The sequence below is a fragment of the Felis catus genome, chromosome B2 (genome assembly GCF_018350175.1).
Source record: "Felis catus isolate Fca126 chromosome B2, F.catus_Fca126_mat1.0, whole genome shotgun sequence".
Taxonomy (NCBI): domain Eukaryota; kingdom Metazoa; phylum Chordata; class Mammalia; order Carnivora; family Felidae; genus Felis; species Felis catus.
Genome location: NC_058372.1, coordinates 119,066,499 through 119,085,617, shown reverse-complemented (window position 1 = coordinate 119,085,617; position 19,119 = coordinate 119,066,499). Strand labels below are relative to the sequence as shown.

At 40.0% G+C, this 19,119-nt stretch overlaps 1 protein-coding gene and 1 non-coding gene across 2 annotated transcripts in view; both read left to right on the top strand.

Moving 5' to 3' along the window:
* Positions 1 to 19,119, top strand: part of MOXD1 (monooxygenase DBH like 1) — a 91,923-nt gene that overhangs the window by 53,203 nt on the left and 19,601 nt on the right. Inside the window, exons 5-6 of the mRNA XM_023254379.2 lie at positions 17,234 to 17,413; positions 17,945 to 18,047. Of these exons, the coding sequence (XP_023110147.1) occupies positions 17,234 to 17,413; positions 17,945 to 18,047 (283 nt within the window). The remainder of the gene's footprint in view (positions 1 to 17,233; positions 17,414 to 17,944; positions 18,048 to 19,119) is intronic.
* LOC111560618 lies at positions 7,174 to 7,276 on the top strand. The gene has a single exon (XR_002742623.1). It is a non-coding gene; the product is annotated as a U6 spliceosomal RNA (small nuclear RNA).

Genomic DNA, 19,119 nt, shown 5'->3' with positions numbered 1-19,119 from the left:
TATATGTGGTTTTTCTTGCTTTTATTTTTAGATCTCAGGATCATATAGGAGACAATAGTGTCATCTATTTTGACACTTGCTTTTTACATTTAACGGTATGTCCTGGAAGTGTTCCACTACATTATGTACAGACCTATCTTATTCTTTTATGATTGTCTGGTAAGCCATTGTCTAAATTTAATATAATTTAATAAAGAGCAACATTAAGTTATTTTCAATTTTATGCCATTTACAAATTTTCTGTATTAGTCTGCTTGGGCTTCCATAACAAAATACCATAGGCGAGATGGCTCAAACCACAGAAGTTTGTTTCTCAGAGTTCTGGAGGTGGAGAAGTCTAAGATCAAGGTCCGGCAAGGTAGGTTTTATTCTGAGGACTGGTATGTGGACTTAGTAGTTATGGCTGTCTTCTCCCTGTGTTAAAGGAACCGGCCCTTTACTTGACATCAGTGTTGCAACTCTTCTCGTCTTGGTTTTGGTAACGTAATGTTTACTTATCTTTTTGCTCAGGTGCACGCTGCTTCCAGTTCTTTCCTCTGTTAACCTTTAATTCATTTCTCCAGGATAAGAGATGGGTCACATAAAATAAAGTTGTACTGTCTATGCATTTTTTTGCACAGATCTATCTCCTCTGTCATTCTGTGATGAGCTATGTTTCCATGAGAAGTTCCCCGTTTCCTGCATTCTTATCCTATGTAAAACAAGTTGATCTATGCGTGTCTCTCTGCTCTGCATAGGATTGGAAGAAATCCATATGTACTCATACCTCTGATATACATATTGCTGCATTGAAAGTCATGTGTTGAAGTAATAAAATGAGTTCAGAGAACTTTATTTCCTGCAGCGTGAAACAATAAAATCACATCTACTTTCTATGAACTTCCAATTCCATGAATTGCCGTGCAATGCAGATTAACCTGAAAAACAATTCAATTTATCATTTTAAAACAGCTCATACTTATAAAGAGGTAAGCAAGAGCATACCAAAAAATAACCAGCAAGATTTAGTCTTGATGTTGTATTTTCATTACAACAATCATCGCAAATAATAAAGGCCTTGAAAAAGTCTGCTCCATGTAATGAATTGTCAACAAGTTAGCAGAACAGTGAGTTGCTACTCCAAATACGAAGAAAAACTCTTATGTAGGCGCTAATTACATTCGATAAAAAAGTACTAAGTTGTACAGAACTGAGGATCGTTTTCAACTGCTTGATACAAATGATTATGTGCTAGACACATTTTCTCCTTTACTTTTTATAATGGATTAAAAGTTGATTCGTGTTTTTATTTCGTAAATAAGAAAACTGAGTTTCAGTAAAGTTAAGCAATCTGTCTTAGATCACACAGCTAGTAAGTGCCAGATGTTGAATTCCAAACCAAGTCTTTGGCCTCATGCTACCACACAGTACTGCCTCCTGAAAGAAGCTTAGAGAAACAAGGCGAATGTCTGCCAAAGTAATCAGAGAAGGCATCCAGGGGAAACAAAACCTGGGCTTTCAAGAGCGAGTAGGAGGACATATCGGGGGAAGAAAACACGGAACGAAACCATGGAGGTAAGAACAACATGGTGTGTAAAAGGAACGGATCCCTGTGACTGGGAATTCATGCACAGGGCACCGTGTAGGTAACGTGCAGCAAACCACATAGGATCCTGAATGTCAGAAAAAGAAGTGTGGACTTGATCGCTATAGAAAGGGTGGTGTGGAGCCACTGAATATTATCGGTCAGATGTCCAAGATGAAAAGTGATTTGGGAAGATCGGTTGGGATATGGGGTGTTGTCTGGAAAGCTACCCCCTAAGCATCCAAGAAGATTAGTTGGTGGCTATTGGTGGAACCCAGGTGGGATGTATAGAAGTGGGGACTGGGATGAATGCCGTGCCTAGAGTGTAACATGAGAAACATTTTGAAGATGAGAAATATAAATTAGGATGAGTCATACTGCTTTGGCATGCTCTAAGTATTCAGTGTTCTCATGAAAAAATGTGGTTTCCAAACACATTACAGAACACAACTAGTTATTTGGGGAACTTCGTTTTGTGTTTTTCAGAAATCTGAATTAACCAAGCTTCTGACTTAATCCAGGTTTGGGTAGTCATCTCAGTTTTCATGGACTAAAGAGGGGAAAGAAACCAAAGATGACTGAAGAGAACAACTGTCATTGATAATTACTATCAGCACCGAACTTCTTTTTGTTTCAGCTGAACGTCACTTGGGTTTATTTCAAGCAAATCCCTTTGTCCAGAGATTTATGATGTTTCAAGAGCTACAGCTCCTTTTGAGCTTTGCCCTTAATATTGTTTGGGCCTCAGCCTTAGGCTGTTTTCCCTTATGGTAGAAAAATGACAGCCCAAACTCCCTGCAATAGCACTTTCTCTCTTACTTTGGGAGGATAGCTCTTCTGCCAGCCACCACTTGAAAGTCGCTGTGATTTGACCAATGTAAGTTCAAGATTGGGACCACATAGATGGGTTTGGGCCACTTAAGAGAAGTGGGAATCATTTTTAGTCAAAGAGTGTGGCTAAGCCAATTCAGGATCCTGGTAGTTCTTCTGGGGGAACTGATGCTGGAAGGCAACCAAAAATTATCATTCTCTGGTCTTAACTTCTCTACCTTTCTAGAATATAAACTGTATGATTGTCAGACCCGTGTTTGTTTACTTCTTGGCATCGGATAAAGAGCCAAATAGTTGGGGTATTTTTTCTTTAATTAGTTGAGTGAATAAATGAATGAATGAATGAATGAATGAAGAATGAATGAATGGAATGGAAGACATCTCTTTGAGATGAAAAGATTTTCAGAGCAAAATAGTAAGGGAAATGTGTATTCAAAACTGTGCATAAATACACACGAGAAGTGTCAGTGTAGGGGCGCCTGGGTGTCTCAGTCATTTGAGTATCTAACTCTTGATTTCTGCTCAGGTCATGATTCCAGGGTCATGAGATCAAGCCCTGTGTCTAGCTCAATGCTGAGCATGTGGCCTGCTTAAGATTCTCTCTCTCGGGGTGCCTGGGTGGCTCAGTCAGTTAATTGTTCAACTCTTGATTTCAGCTCAGGTCATGATGTCATGGTTCTTTGGATCGAGCCCACATGGGGCTCTGTGTTCACAGTGTGGTTTCTGCTTGGGATTCTCTCTCTCTCCCTGTCTCTCTGCTCTCTTTTGTTCATGCTTTCTCTCTCTCTCTCTCTCTCTCTCTCTCTCTCTCTCTCTCAAAATAAATGAACTTAAAAAAAAAAAGATTATCTCTGTCTCTCTGCCCCTCTCCCCAGCTTGTCTGCTTGCTCCCTCTCTCTCTCAAAAAAAAAAATTAAAATTAAAAAATGAAGTGTCAGTGTACCTATGTTTCTTTTAGAGGAAGGGGGGAGGTCATATTTCAGAAAAACTTCTCTGTAAAGAACATACTATTATACAAATTAAATCCTAAATAAATTGACATGGCACACATAAATATATATTTCATATGATTATGTATTTTGCAATACAGCATGTGACCATGGCAATATTTTTTTTGCCTGAATATTTGTAACATAAAAGTCTTAAAGTTAGGCTTTGAAACACTGGACTTTGTGAATAAATTACCAGTATAGACGTTATTTATTTGGGTGCAATGTTAAAATTGTATTTAAAACCCAGAGTCCAACTTTTAATAAATATACTCACATCATTCTTTGAACACCTACAAGGCGTCTGTTGCTTCTGATGTGTCAGCTATTTGATTCTCAAGTAATTTTATAAGTAAACCTTATTGTCACTGATTTACTGATAAGGAAACTGAGACAAAGAGAAGTTGAGCAACTAGGAAAAAGAAATGGAAAAATCACATAACTATCAATTCTTTTTTTGTGGTAGAGATAATTAAGACCTAGTCTTTTAGCATGTTTGATGATCATATCATGATGATCATATTCCAGTATATAAATGTTTCTTTTTTTAAGGAGTTTATATTAAGACAATTTTTAATGTTTATTTTTGAGAGAGAGAGAGAGAGAGAGAGTGAGAGTGAGGAAGAGGCAGAGAGAGAGGGAGACACAGAATATGAAGCAGAGTCCAGGCTCTGAGCTGTTGGCACAGAGCCCGATGTGAGGCTCAAACCCACAAACCGCAAGATCATGACCTGAGCGGAAGTCAGACACTTAACCAACTGAGCCACCCAGGTGTCCCTGCAGTATATAAATGTTTCAAATCAAAATGTTGTCCACCTGAAAATGTACACAATGTTACATGTCAAATATACTTCAATATAAATAAATAAGAAAATAAATAAATAGAAAATAATGGGGCAAGATTTAAACCCCCCAGATTAGATTCAAACCCCAAAACATGTGGTCCAATAAAATACTCTTCCATTATGCTACTTGTTTTATATTGGGTTCTCAGCTGCAGTCCTTTGAGAGAAGGATGTGTGTACAAATGACTAAGGAAGTTCCAGGAGAAAACACGAGGTGGGAGAGTAAGACTGAGGAAGAGAAAGCCAAGCAAGGGTGTTATTGCACTGTACTTCCGGCTGTAACCTAATCCCATTGTCTTAGTCCACTCGGGGTGCTCTAACAGAGTACCATAGACTGGGCGGCTTATAAACAGCAGAAATTTATTTCTCACACCTCTGGAGTCCAAGATCAGGATACCAGAAGATTTGGTGTCTGGTGAGATCCACTTCATAGACAGCCGTCTTCTCACTGTGTTCTTACACGGTGAAAGGGGCAAGGGAACTCCATGGGGTCTCTTTTGTAAAGACACTCATCCCATGCATGAGAAATCAGCCATCATGACTTAATTGTCCTCCAAAGGCCCCACCTTCCAATACCCTCACCTTTGGAGTTAGACTATCCATACGTGAATTTGAGGGAAACACAAATATTCAGTCCATAGCACCCATGGAAAACATTCATTTTGTTTAGAGTTGTCCATTTCACTTTCTTCAGACTAATGTACATTTTGGGGCATTTTTTGCTCCTTGCAAAGTGAGCCCAGGATCGGGCCTTTGAGGAATGTTACAGGTGCAAGTGATTGGAAGTAAGGCCCCCAGAAAAGGTTAAAGAAACCCAAAGTGACCTTGGTGGAGCACTGACACTGTCTCATTCACTCCCCTGCCATTCAAGATGGGAGTCAGTAAGACCTTGGATTGCGAGTAAGCTGTTCTGTGAGTGTTCTGCAAGATGAGCAAACATTTCTAATACATTTTACCTTGATAAACGAATGATGTCCTGCCATATGAGTAGTACGTGATGCCGAATGTCACATGATCACAGCTGAACCAATGCTTCTTGTCTCTCTGTCTCTGCCTCTGTCTCTTTATCTCGCTGTGGGATTGTGGGCGGTTTTCTCCCGTGCTTGGATGCTCTGTCTCAGGCCGAGGTGTTTGGTAGAAATCAGTGATTTTTCAGAACGTTGGAAGGTGCCCACAACTGGCACTAGTGAATTTTTTGTCACTTCAAAGCACCTATGGACGGTTCTTTGCTTTTCCATACAAGAGTCAGCTTAGGAATGCTTTGCTTCATTCTGGATCAGGCTGCCTGCAGATATAGATCCTTTGCTGCCTTATTGCCAGTTACATTAAATACAGTATATGTTAAGAACTTGTTAATGCTGTACCGTGCTCAACACCTGTGTGAATGTATACAATGGCCCCCATGCAGAAAAAGATTCTATTGAGCCTATGGGTAGCAGTGATTCCATTAGTAGTAGTGAAAGTCGTCCTACACAATAACCCTCCTCTCTCTTGTTTCCCTCACACCAGCCATGAAGGTTTTCAAAGGTAAATGCAGGTTAATTTGTTTATTTTTCTTTATATTTTGTATTTTCTTTATTATTTTGTATTATATTCAGTATTGTAATTATTTTTATATGAAAATTTTTGGGTTGTGGAAGGAATCCTTTGAGTTTCCATGATTTCTTATAGGGAAATTTGCTTTGATATACAAGTGCTTTGGATTACAAGCATGTTTCCGGAATAAATTATGCTCGCAAACCAAGGTTTTCCTGTATATCAGCATGCTGGTTTAGGGGCACCAATTCCTGATCCAAGTCACCAGTGGTGAGATCCGGGCTCTGACAGTTGGATAAATTTTTAAACTTACATGTGCATTATTGTCTGCATTTATAAAATAGGTGATAATTCTATTACCTAAACTCATGAGCTTGTTTTGAGAATTAGATGAAGGTATATATATATATATATATATATATATATATATATATATATATATGCAAGTGCCCTTGAAAGAGTTAAAGAAGTTTTATTATATATATAATTAAATATATGTGTATCTTACTTTTGTTTTTACATTTGGAGGGTAAAAAAAACGTGGGTGGGAAGGGCGGAATGTCCTTCTTGACTTGTCCAAGTATACTAGCTTGGTGTGAGAAAAATAGATTATTAGAGCTCTTCAGAGCTCCAATACATATATAAATACACACACACACACACACACACACACACACACACACACACAATGATGGAAAAAAAGCCCATGTGCTATGACCTACTGACCTGCTCACAGTCCTGTCACACAGCTATTTAGTGACACAGCCAAGAAGGGAACTTAGTCTCCTGACCATCAGATCTTTCACTATGCCTTGTGGGTCGTATTGGTATTAATGTAACATTTCTTAGAGGAGCTAGGTGACCTCTAGTTTACTGAATATCTCCGTTAACTGAACATTAATATTTGTTAATGTAAGGCTAAAAGCAACCTTAGAATTCATGAATAATCTGTTAAAAATTCAAAGAACAATATACATATTAAGAATGTTGTTATAAACTTTCTTAAAAGCAATTTTAAAATATTTTATATTTCTGTATTTTTATATTCTTGAGGTGTTTGGCAAAAAGAACCTAATCAATTTGTTGTGCCTGGGTGGCTTAGTCGGTTAAGGATCTGACTTCAGTTCAGGTAATGATCTCACGGTTCGTGGGTTCAAGCCTCATGTCAGGCTCTGTGCTGACATCTCAGAGCCTGGACCCTGCTTCAGATTCTCTCTCTCTCTCTCTCTCTCTCTCTCTCCCTGCTTGTCCCCCACTTACTCTCTGTGTCTCTGTCTCTCAAAAATAAAAAACAAACATTAAAAAAGAGAACCTAATTAATTCACATTCAGAAGTTGATGACTGTAAATCATAATATTTTTAACTCTCAAGGGTACTTGCATATTCATCAAGTAAAACAGCTTTAATAGTGCTTCAGCCGCACACATACTAAAATTGGAACGGTACAGAGAAGATTGGCATGGCCTCTGTACAAGGATGACACACAAATTTGTGAGGCGTTCCATGTTTTTAAACAATTTACTTTGGGCATAGAGGATTAGTAGGAGTGTAATTCATAAATCTGTGGCCCGTCCTGGTATTTTCTTGTGACATTTAAAGAAACGCAGAAATTATAATAAAGTCCTGGCTAATCAAAACTCACATGGTTCCATACCAAATGCCTCTTCTTGAATAACACATTTTGCATCCAATGTAAAGAATCGACAGATTTCCGGTGTTAATACAATACCACCAACAAAGCTGCCAATATCAAATTTTGATAATGTATTTTCTTTAGAATTAATAGTTGCTGTGATTAGAAGAAAACAAAAAAAGTATGCTTTGGTGATTTTAAAAAACATCATACTAAGCTAAAACTTTGAATTTCTACATAAGAATGCTGAATGGGGGAAGAGGAAGTCTCGTTGTAGAAGGTTGCTCTCCAGCCTGCTTTGTCTAGTGACTGCTGGGTTCTAGTTGATCTAACACATCTCCCAATCACCCCCGTCCTCAGAACTGCAACCCCAGCATCTGAAGCTGTTTGTGATGCTGAACTTAGATCGCCTACCACAACCTCAGAGGCAGTACGATTTGGGGATTTTGTTTTCCCCTTATCGGTCCTCTTAAGAGTTAGTGCCTTAACAATAGGTCCGCACAACACAGGTCTAATCTTGCAACTAGATCTAATCTGAATAAATGGTTCTAACTGAAATTTCTCCTTTTGAATAAATTGGAAATTGAAACTGTTTTGGTTTTATTGCATCAAGAGACTTTGAGCAATTAGTTGATTTTAAATACAAATTGTAGTAATAAAACTGTGGATTAGAAACATGAAAATACACAAGGGGCGCCTAAGTGGCTTGGTCGGTTGAGCATCCAGCTTTGGCTCAGGTCATGATTCCAGAGTTTGTGAGTTCAAGTCCCGTGTCAGGCTCTGTGCTGACAGCTCAGAGCCTGGTGCCTGCTCTGGGTTGTGTCTCCCTCTCTCTCTGCCCCTCTCCTGCTCTCTCTCTCTCTCTCTCTCTCTCTCTCTCTCTCTTTCTGTCTCTCTCAAAAATAAATAAACATTTAAACAAATTTTTAAAATACACTGAAAATACCATAAAGTCTGCTGCTATCACGAATGTAGTAACTAGTTTTTAAGTGGAACTGAACTTTGAATAAGTTCAAAAGAAAATGTTGAGGTTCTGAATTTGTAGTTTCATAGGCATTATGTTTTTTTAAAAATCCAGAAAATGAAGAGTGCTGATTTTCTGTTACTACACTGTATCTAATACCATTGGAAAATATCTTTATAGCACATATGAATGAAAACCAAAGCTAACCATTTGGTTTAGAACTCATGTAGACTGAATGCTGCCTAATTCTGTTGTCTAATGAGGGGCCCAGGAGGGAAAGGCGTGGCACATTTCAAATCATATCCAAGTACAATTCCCTGGTAGCACAAGTCACTTATTCACACTCATTAGCAGGCCTGATGAAGTTGGAAACTCATTTTCCACAGGGACAAGAATACTAGGATCTATACCATTAATTTATTTAATATGACATCATTTGTATTTTTTCAGAATGGAACAAAGACAAAAATGTGGCATTTAACAACTATTTTCAGCATAGGAAACAGGTCAGTTTTGATACATCTTTGTTACTGCTGAAGTAACAGATGTCACTGAAGTGTTGTGGGTTGTGGTCATTGTCGATGGCATCTAGGGTATGTTTTGTGAAACTGAGGTGGTGAAAGTTACATTTGTTGAGAACCCTGGTGTTGTCATTTTAGACATTGCTATAGGTGTCAAGATGGTGACCGTCCCAGTCTTTGAGACTGAAGAAAATAGAATTGTTGACTGTTTCACAGTGCTGGTGGAAGACTCATTTGTATAGCTGGAAATCACAAAGTCATAAAGCTGCATGAATATGAAGAAACAGGGGCTCATGGGTTTTGGCCCACATCATGATCTCATGGTTCCTGAGTTTGAGCCCCGTATCAGCAGGTCGGGTTTTGCTTTGAACTCTGACCTTTTTCAGAGTGGATTACCTGTGAGACAATGATATCATTTTCTTGCTCAATTTGGTTGTCTCCTCTCATAAGTTGGATATATTGTCATGCTAAAAAAAGCCCTCCCCATTGGGGATGAGGATAAGGAAAGAGGGACAGGTAGATACCGTCTACTACCCTATCCTACCATAATCCCATGAGCATATATTAGCATGATTTTGTAATTGTCTGTCTACACTGCTAGTTTGGGCTGAAATGTTTTCATAGGCAGCATTGCATTATGAACCAGATGCCCTTTGGATAACCCCTGTCAGAGATGGTTTCCTGGCTTTTACGTGGACAGCAACCTGTGCCTGGGGTGTGTATGGAAATCAGGGTGCCAAGAACAAGAATGGGCAGGAAGAAAAGTGATGGAGATTTACCAGATTTCCAGCTCATTACAGATTTCACCCATCACCTCTCTCCTTTTGTTTTAATTTTTAATTTATTGAATTGCAAGTTGTTTTTGGAGAGCTGTGCTCTACTCATGTTTCAACAAGCAACATCTTAAATGGGTAGACTTGGAAGAATAAGTGTAGGAAAATTGCTTATAAGAGCTCTAATAACCTCCTGTTTTTCTCACACCTGTTTTTCTCTCGTACTTGGACAAGTCAAGAAGGGCATTCCACCCTTCCCGCCCACTTATTTTTACCCTCCAAATGTAAAAACTAAAGTAAGGTACACATATACTTAGCTACAGATAATAAAACTTCTTTAACTCTCTCAAGTGCACTTGCATATTTATCAAGTGAAATAGCCTTATGACTATGTAAGTACATGGAATTATACAACATCAATCATGTAAGGGGAAACAATGTATATTTGTAATAATTTTTTGCCACAAACAAATGCAGGGATACTCATGACCTAGGTAAAAATGTACAAATCTGTGAATTGTTAGTTTATGATTACAACAATTGAGAGCAGACGATGTATTAGCTTCCTGGGGATGCTATGATAAGTGACCACAAGCCGTGTAGCTTGAAACAGCTGAAATTTCTTTTCTCACAGTTCTGGAGGCCAGAAGTCCAAAATCAAGGCATTGGCAGGGCCATGGTCCATCCAAAGTCTCTAGGAGAAAATCCTTCCTTGGCTTTTCCAGCTTCTGATGGTCTCTGGTTTTCCCTGACTTGTGGCAGCTTGAGTCCAACCTCTGTGGCCATCTTTACAAGGCCATCTCCTCTCTGTGTGTGTCTGAATCTGAATCTCCTTCTCTTTTCTGTATAAAGACACTAGTCATTGGATTCAGACCCATCCTAAGACAGAGTAACTTCATCTTAACTAATTACATTAGCAAAGACCCTCCTTCCAAAAAAGGTCACATTCCAAGGTTCCAGTTGGGCATGAATTTTGGAGGGATACTATTCAACCCAGCACAAGGGAAGTAAGTAAAAAATCTATTTCTTGGGGCGCCTGGATGGCTCAGTCAGTTAAGCATCCAACTCTTGATTTTGGCTCAAGTCATGATCTCACGGTTTGTGAGTTTGAGCCCTGTGTTGGTCTCTGCACTGTCAACGCAGAGCCTGCTTGGGATTCTCTCTCTCTCTGCCCCTCCCCTGCTCTCTCTCTTAAACTAAATAAACAATTAAAAACATACATATTTCTTAATTTTAAATTTATTTATTTAGTTTGAGAGAGAGAGCGAGCATATGTGCGTGCAAGTGAGGGAGGGACAGGAAGAGAGAGAATCCCAAGCAGGCTCCACACTGTCAACGCAGAGCCCGACCTGGAGCTTGAACTCACGAACCATGAGATCATGACCTGAGCGAAAATGAAGAGTCAAATACTTAACCAACTGAGCCACCCAGGTGCCCTTATATATATTTCTTTATTGTTATTGTTAAGGTAGTTGGTATTTGACGTTTGCAAAAGCATGTGGATTCTTCAGTTTGCCAATGCTTAGTGGCTTTTTGGGAGAAGTCCTTTTGGAACTGAATCAGTTTCACAGTAGGTGCAGGTACGAGACCATCAGGCAGGCACAGTTTTGTCAAGGACCCCAAATGTTTTACGTCAGAAAGATAATATACATTTCCACTAAGATTTTCTTACCTTCTATTCTGATACAGTGGTCTTGGTTCTAGGTTCTAAGGATTTCTGAGACACTTAGGAACTTTTTGTCTTATCCCCATCTAATCCTATTCTATAGACCTAGGTCACACCGAGTAAAATTCTTAGCCTCACTTCATTATATTATATAATTTTTAAAATTCTCCAACCATATTGTGTCCTTTGTATCAAATTCCATCCCAACTCTGCCCTCATTCAGTGACAGAGTGAACTGAAATTGTTTCCTCCCTTACCAAAATAATTGAGTCATTTACCAAGAGTTGATTAGCAAGTATACATAGATGCTAAAAGGTTTGCATGGGAGCAAACTGCTTTCATTTTCTGAAACGTGTGCCCTGCACCGAACAGATTATGCTCATCCTTAGCCAAGGAACAGAACGTGGCAAAATAAAGAAAGATTGATGCCTGGAAGTACAAATGTGAATCCTGACTTTTGAGCTCTTAATGGTTGTGCAAGCTTCTTCAGTATCCCAAGTAGAGGATCAGAAGGGGGAGATTACAGGATTGGTCCGCAGCTGTGAGTGTCTGAGTCCATTGTGAGGGGCTGGTGCACAAGTAGTTCAAGTAGCCTCCTGGGAAAAAGTGGAATGTTGAGAGGCTGGGGAGGCGTGAGAGAACCAACAGAGCAGGAAAAAAAGCACTGAGAGTTTCAGAGGAGCACAGTCCTGAGTGGTTCTAAGTGAAGGCTGGGACGGTGGGATTGGGCAGCTGAAGTGGGGTGCAGGGTAGGTCACTGGAGTTTAGACTATCAAGAAGTTAGGAGGCAATAAATTTGATGACTCAGTCTCATTCATGGAAAGGCTTCATTTCCATTCAATAAATAGTTATTAAGCAGTCTGCGTGTTGCAGTGATTATGCTAGACATATTGACCTGGATAAAGAGAGTAAGAGAAGGTGATGAGGTCATGAGAACAGTATAATATTTGGAGCTTTTCAATTCCCAGTTTTATAGTTGATGTTAATTTCCACCTTGGTCTTGACTATGCTTAGTAGCTCTCTTATTGTTTGCTTTTTTACTGCTAAGTCTTCTCAAGAGTACCTCAAAGGTCCAGTTATCTGAACTGACTGGAGACTGTTTTACTCTTTTTTTCATTTTAATTTTTAAAAATGTATTCAAAATCAAGTTAGTTAACATATAGTATAGTATAGTATTGGCTTCAGTAGAACCCAATGATTCATCACTTTACATATAACACCCAGTGCTCATCCCAACAAGCACCCTCCTTAACACCCATCACCCATTTAGCCCATTCCCACCAGACTCCCTTCCAGCAACCCTCAGTTTGTTCTCTGTATTTAAAAGTCTCTTATGATTTGCCTCCCTCTCTGTTTTTATCTCATTTTTCCTTCCCTTCCCCTATGTTCATCTGTTTTGTTTCTTAAATTCCACATAGGAGTGAAAGCATATGATATTTGTCTTTCTCTGACTAATTTATCTTGCTTAGAATAATACACTCTAGTTCTATCCACGTTGTTGCAAATGGCAAGATTTCATTCTTTTTGATTGCTGAGTAATATTCCATTGTATCTATCTGTCTATCTATCTATCTATCTATCTATCTATCTATCTATCTATCACATCTTCTTTATCCTTTCTTCAGTAAATGGATTTTGGGGCTCTTTCCATACTTTGGCTATTGTCTATAGTGCTGCTGTAAACATGCGTGCCCCTTCAGATCAGCATTTTTGTATCCTTTGGGTAAATACCTAGTAGTGGAATTGCTGGGTCATACATAGGGTAGTTCTATTTTTAATTTTTTGAAGACATAGGGTACAAGAAGAGACCATTTTACTCTTAAGAATACTTCAGGTTGAAGGCTTCCTCCTCACCTCCCTTCTACCTGTGGTTTCTTTTCTAGGCTGTTCCTTTACTAGGCACTGGGGCTAACAGGTAACCCACAGCTGCCAGGCCATCCTTGCCTGGCCTCTATTGCATATGAAGGTGGGTGTATGGAACTGTCATCCGTTCTGGTCTGTAAATGCCACCTGTGTACGAGAACACTGTAGTTAATAACACAGTTTAATATGTCATCAGGTGTTTGTGTCATTGCCACCCACTTCCATATGCACTACTTTCGATTCCTTTTTATTTATTCCTTCTGCAGTCATACAGCCGGCCTAAAAATGAAATTGAATGTTTGTTCCAGTCTCAGAAATACCAATTTATCCGCATTGGTATGCTTTATGTTGCCATGACCTCCTTTGGCAATTTCTATAAGTTTAATTTTTGTTTTAATAGAGGCAACCTTTGGCATTCTCATTTAGATTGTGATGACAATGTGACATCTCTGAAGCAACCAAAATAAGTCGCCCTTTTAAAGTGCTACCTCTTACAGCAGTGATTCACTACACTATAGCTTTATTTGCCTCAGAAAGGTTTTTAATGTAAAAATGTATAACACCACCATTATTTCAAATGATGCAATGATGCGAAAGGAAAAAGTCTTTCTCGTGCGGACAATTACCGAGTATCCAAGAAAGAGCAGTGTTTAACCTCCTCTAGTGCCCTCTGGTCTCTGCCGCAGCCTTATTTGGGCTAAAGAAGAATATCACAACAGGTGATGTGACTGCTTCGAAGGTTTGTGGAACTGGTTGAGGAAGCAGCAGATAATGACCAGCAGGCTTTTTGGGGATGGGTAGCTGTGTGCTGGCATCACTATGCTCGGTCAACGTGGCAGGAAGCTCTGTGGGAAATTCTGTTCCGTGTTGGGGCACCGAGAGCCAGACCCATTCTGGCCAAGGTGCTCCCGATCCCTGGAACGTGTCCCCTGCACGGAGCAGGTTATGCCTTCCCATAAGAATATGCTTGGGCGGGGCACCTGGGTGGCGCTGTCGGTTAAGCGTCGGACTTCAGCCAGGTCACGATCTCGCGGTCCGGGAGTTCGAGCCCCGCGTCAGGCTCTGGGCTGATGGCTCGGAGCCTGGAGCCTGTTTCCGATTCTGTGTCTCCCTCTCTCTCTGCCCCTCCCCCGTTCATGCTCTGTCTCTCTCTGTCCCAAAAATAAATAAACGTTGAAAAAAAAAAAAAAAAGAATATGCTTGGGGTTCCCCTTAAGTATTCTACATGGTCATCTTAAAATTCCTTCTCCAAAAATTCTGTTCTTCAAGAATTTGGTAACCTGTGCTTTTCCTCTGACATCAGTGGCTCCTTAGTTCAGTTGTTATCCTTCTGGGGCACTTCTCTTTCTCACTCTGCCCTTTCATTTCCCACATCCTCTCTGTTTTGCCAAGAGCTTTGCTTCTTCACGGCCTTCTTATTTTCTCCTGTGATCAGTGCTCAGGTTTGCATGCAGAACGTTTTCTTGTTGTTTTATACATGTACTGTTTTCTTAGAAAAAGCCTCCAGGCTTTACCCTCAGTTTGTAATCTGGAGGTCAGATTACAGTTTAATTTTCTTTGAAGACCTTGCCAGGTTTTGAGGAGAGACCTTACTATTTGCTCTCCTTAGGAAAGAACACATTGAAAGGCCACACTCTGTCTTCTCTCCCTAAGGGCCAAAGGACACGCGACTGGGGTGAGGACAGGAATCCCCCCCAGACATAAGGCTCCCACTCTTTCCTCCCCCCACTCACAGGCAGAAGCTTCCAGGTCCCGATGCATCTCCAACGTGTCCTCCTCCAATGATGTGTTGCAGTGGGAGGAATACTGACTTTGGGGTCAGACCTGCCTAGTCTCAAATCCCCATCTACGATTGCCTGGCTATGGTATTTTGAGTTTGTTACTTAATCTTCTGAGTCTCAATTTTCTCATCTGTAAAATGGAGACAATAATATTTACCTTATAGATTCATTGTAAATATTAAATGAAATGTAGCAAGTGGCTAATACAGTGGTTGGCAGATAGTAGGTGCTAAGTAAAATGCAGATGCTACTATTATTATTCCTAGGATGCATTGGTAGTTGGGAAGGCTGGGGTTGGTTTCAGCATTTCCTATATTAAAAACAGTAGCAACAACAACGCGTGCTCTTCAAAGATTCTCTCAAGGAGTTTAGTGATGCTCCTTCAAAGCAGGCACCACCAACCACACATAATTCATCATGCACATTCTCAGCTTTCTCTTGCTATGCCTCGATGAAGACTGTCTGTCTTTGTAGCTGCCTTGGCAAGAGCCAGCTTTTCTTTAAAGCCCTCATGGCTCCTTTCTAGCACCTACCTTGTGGAGCTCAGTGCAACCTACAGGCTCTGCCAGAACTGAAAAGGCACTTGGTGAAAATGCCTCACGTCCCTCTCTTACTCTGGACATATTAGCAGTGCCCTGTTCCCCTTGGAGTACTGAGGTGCCCGAATAAGTCAAGTTTCACAAGAGAGCTCAAACTAGACACGGAAACTAAAATCTAATAGGCATCCTAGGTTGCCCTTCTGTGTAATGTGTTATGCAACCATGCTTGAACAATAACTGTCATTTTCAGGCAAAATAGAAAATAGGTTCTGCCTTCAGGGCACGCAGTCTTTTAGAGATGAGAGACAAGTGCAAACAAAGCCATGCGCAGTGTCATTGCTGTGAATGTGATGTTAAAATGTACGTGTGGTCTAGCTATGGCACGACTCACTATGTAACACAAAGGCAAGCTGGATTTTAAAAGTCGAACCCCCGGCTGCCTGTTCAGATCTCTGCCTACTACCTACCGCTTCCCTGTTGGGCTGCTTAGATTCTCTGATTTAAAAACAAGAAGGAAAGAAAGAAAAACTATGTAGAAAATCACAATGGAAAGCCTTAGGAGACAATAGCTGAAAACACTTCATCTTCATAAGCACGTCTAAATTGGAGGACAAGCAAGGGTTTCAAAATGCATTCGCCTGCTTTTGAGTAGTCAGGGCTAAAGGTGGAAGGTGTTGAGCTCTAAGACAGGTCAAGCCTTGGAAATTTAGGGACAGACCATGGTTTCTTTAGCAGATGAATGGAGCGTTCGAAGAACCCTGTGGCTGATGGCAACACCTGTAGCCCAGCTCCACTAGGTACAGACAGGGCTCCTGTACGTCCTCTGCAGGTCAGGCACTTTGGGACCTTAGGATGGCTCAGCTCACTGTGAGTTCTCTGGGCTGAGGTGTGCAAGTGTTATGAAGGGAGCTTACAGAAAGGACAACGGAAGGAACGTGTTCATATGCATTGTGCTGTCAAGATTAGAACCCACTTTACTGCCCCTTCTCTGTTCGCTGGTTTCTACCTTCCCTCTCCTAATTTCAGCAGTGTCACAGGAACACATCACTACCGTGTTATTTTCTCTCCTAAATTCTAATGGTAAGATTCTTATTACAATTTGATTTTAATCACTAGAATAAAAATATCCATTATTGAACGCTACTTTGTGCCCAGCACTGTGCTCAGCACCGGGTAGATATGTATATGATAGATAGGTATTGATAGATAGATAGGTAATAGATGAATAAGGCATCATCTACTGCCTTCAGTAGGGATGAATAAAAATATTTTGAGGTGGAAGAGAGTGAGACTGAGGGAGTTTATGCCTGTCTATAGCCTTAATTTCTTTTTTTTTTTTTTATGTGTGGGGCGGGGGGAGAAAAGAAAGGAAAAAAAGGAGGGGACCAAGGGCAAAGTAGCCTGGAAGAAAGCAATTTTTGAAACAGCTGCCATGCAGAATGATCAGGAAAACAAAAGGGAGTTCAAAACACAAACAGATTAGTAAATCCTGTGATTCTTGGAGGAACAGGTTATCATCTCATCTTTGCTGTTGCCGTTGTTCCCATCACCATCATTGTTTTCATATCCAGAATGCATCATACTTGAACCCCATCATAACCTTTACATCGTTGAACGAACGATTCCTTCGCAAAACTGCTAATGCTTTATGCTAGTTTCATGCTTACCGTAGGGTGTTGTCGGGTGGTTGGATTTATCACATCCTCCCTCTCATTTGTGCTTGTTTAGGTGGAGCCAGTGATACAGAGAGGCCACGAGAGTCTGGTCCACCACATCCTGCTCTATCAGTGCAGTAGCAGCTTTAATGACAGCGTTCTGGACTATGGCCATGAGTGTTACCATCCTAACATGCCTGATGCGTTCCTCACCTGCGAGACTGTGATTTTTGCCTGGGCCATTGGTGGAGAGGTGGGGCTAATGACTGATTACGGAGATGTGACACTATTCACTGATCATGTTTTTCCCCTACGGTTCTCATACTTATAAGTAAAGCTTTATACACTATTTCTTCTTTTTTTTTTAATTTTTTAAAATGTTTATTTATTTTTGAGACAATGTAAGAGACAGAGTGCAGGCAGCGGAGGGGCAGACAGAGGGAGACACAGAATCTGAAGCGGGCTCCAGGCTCTGAGCTGTCAGCACAGAGCCCGACGCGGGGCCCGAACTCACAAACCGTGAGATCGTGACCTGAGCCGAAGTCGGGTGCTTAACTGACTGAGCCACTCAGGCACCCCGCTTTATACACTACTTCTGATATGAGGGTAGCTTATTTTTCTTTCCACTGGCAGGGATTCTTTCCTTAAGCCCCTTTATTTTATCCACTATAGATTATGGGGTTCCAGAATGTTGAAATATCTTTGAGAATGGTTGGGGTTTTTGGAGGAATAGAGCTTGTAAGGACTTTCATAGGGCACGTCTCATGGAATTTTCCTTATTTAGGGTTTTTCCTACCCACCTCATGTTGGATTATCCCTTGGCACACCGTTAGATCCTCGTTATGTGCTCCTGGAAGTCCATTATGACAATCCGACATATAAGGAGGGTGAGTTTATTCTTCGTGTATTCTACCTCTGATTTTTAAAAGTTTTAGAACACCTAATTTAACAGAGTTGAAACAAACTAGCATCATTGTTAGAAAGAATTAACCTATATATTTGTCATCCAAATTAGGATACTCTTTAGAGCGAAAGAGGGTACTATTAATAATTATACTGGGACAAAAGTGATTAACCAGCACTGAACCAGGCAAATGGGCATGTGTGGTCACTGATCTTAAAAAAACAATTTGCATGCTACTTTCCAGAAAGTAGAATAATAGATTTTTCTATTTGCGATGTAAATTAGTCCTAAATACACAGTGTTTATGAAACATTTTCTTTCTAACTGCACATATGAAAAGCTGCCATTCATCACTAGATAATGTTAAGATTTTGTTGTATGGTAGGAAGACCATAAATATGCTAAAGAAATATTTATGCAGTGACACTGCGTAATATGATATTGAAATGAAGAGATGAGCGTATTTACATTTGATTTCTAAATCTACTTTTCTAAATCGACTTATGTAATATTCCAAAACCAAAAAGTTGAAAGATTCAATATGAAGCTATCAAAAGAAGCAAATGAAAGTTACTATTTTCCATTGATTTATGCAACTACTCAGCAAATACTGGGCACCAACTTTGTCTTGGGTCTGTGCTTTATGATACAAACCAAACCACCCTCATGGAAATTACAGTGTGGTGGGAAAGAGAAACAATAAAACTAATCACACCAATTAATATAAATTTATGTATATGTCAGTTGTTCCAAACCATCAATTTGGTAGTCACAGGTAGGTAAGTCAACCCTCCAGAAAGGAGTCAATTAATTCCCAAGACAGTGGAACAAATTTATGAAGGGTTTGGGTCATACTTTCCCCTCTATGAAAACTGTCACAGTAAGGAATGTGTCTTACTCATCGTTAATCCCCCCATGCCTTTTATCATGCATGCTATTCACATAATAGATTCTTACTATTTTTTGTTGATTGAATGACCGTTGTTGAATGATTAAAAGAATGGTGGCAAACTATAAAGAACGTTATCACTAATAGTTTATTCTATTAGCGGATG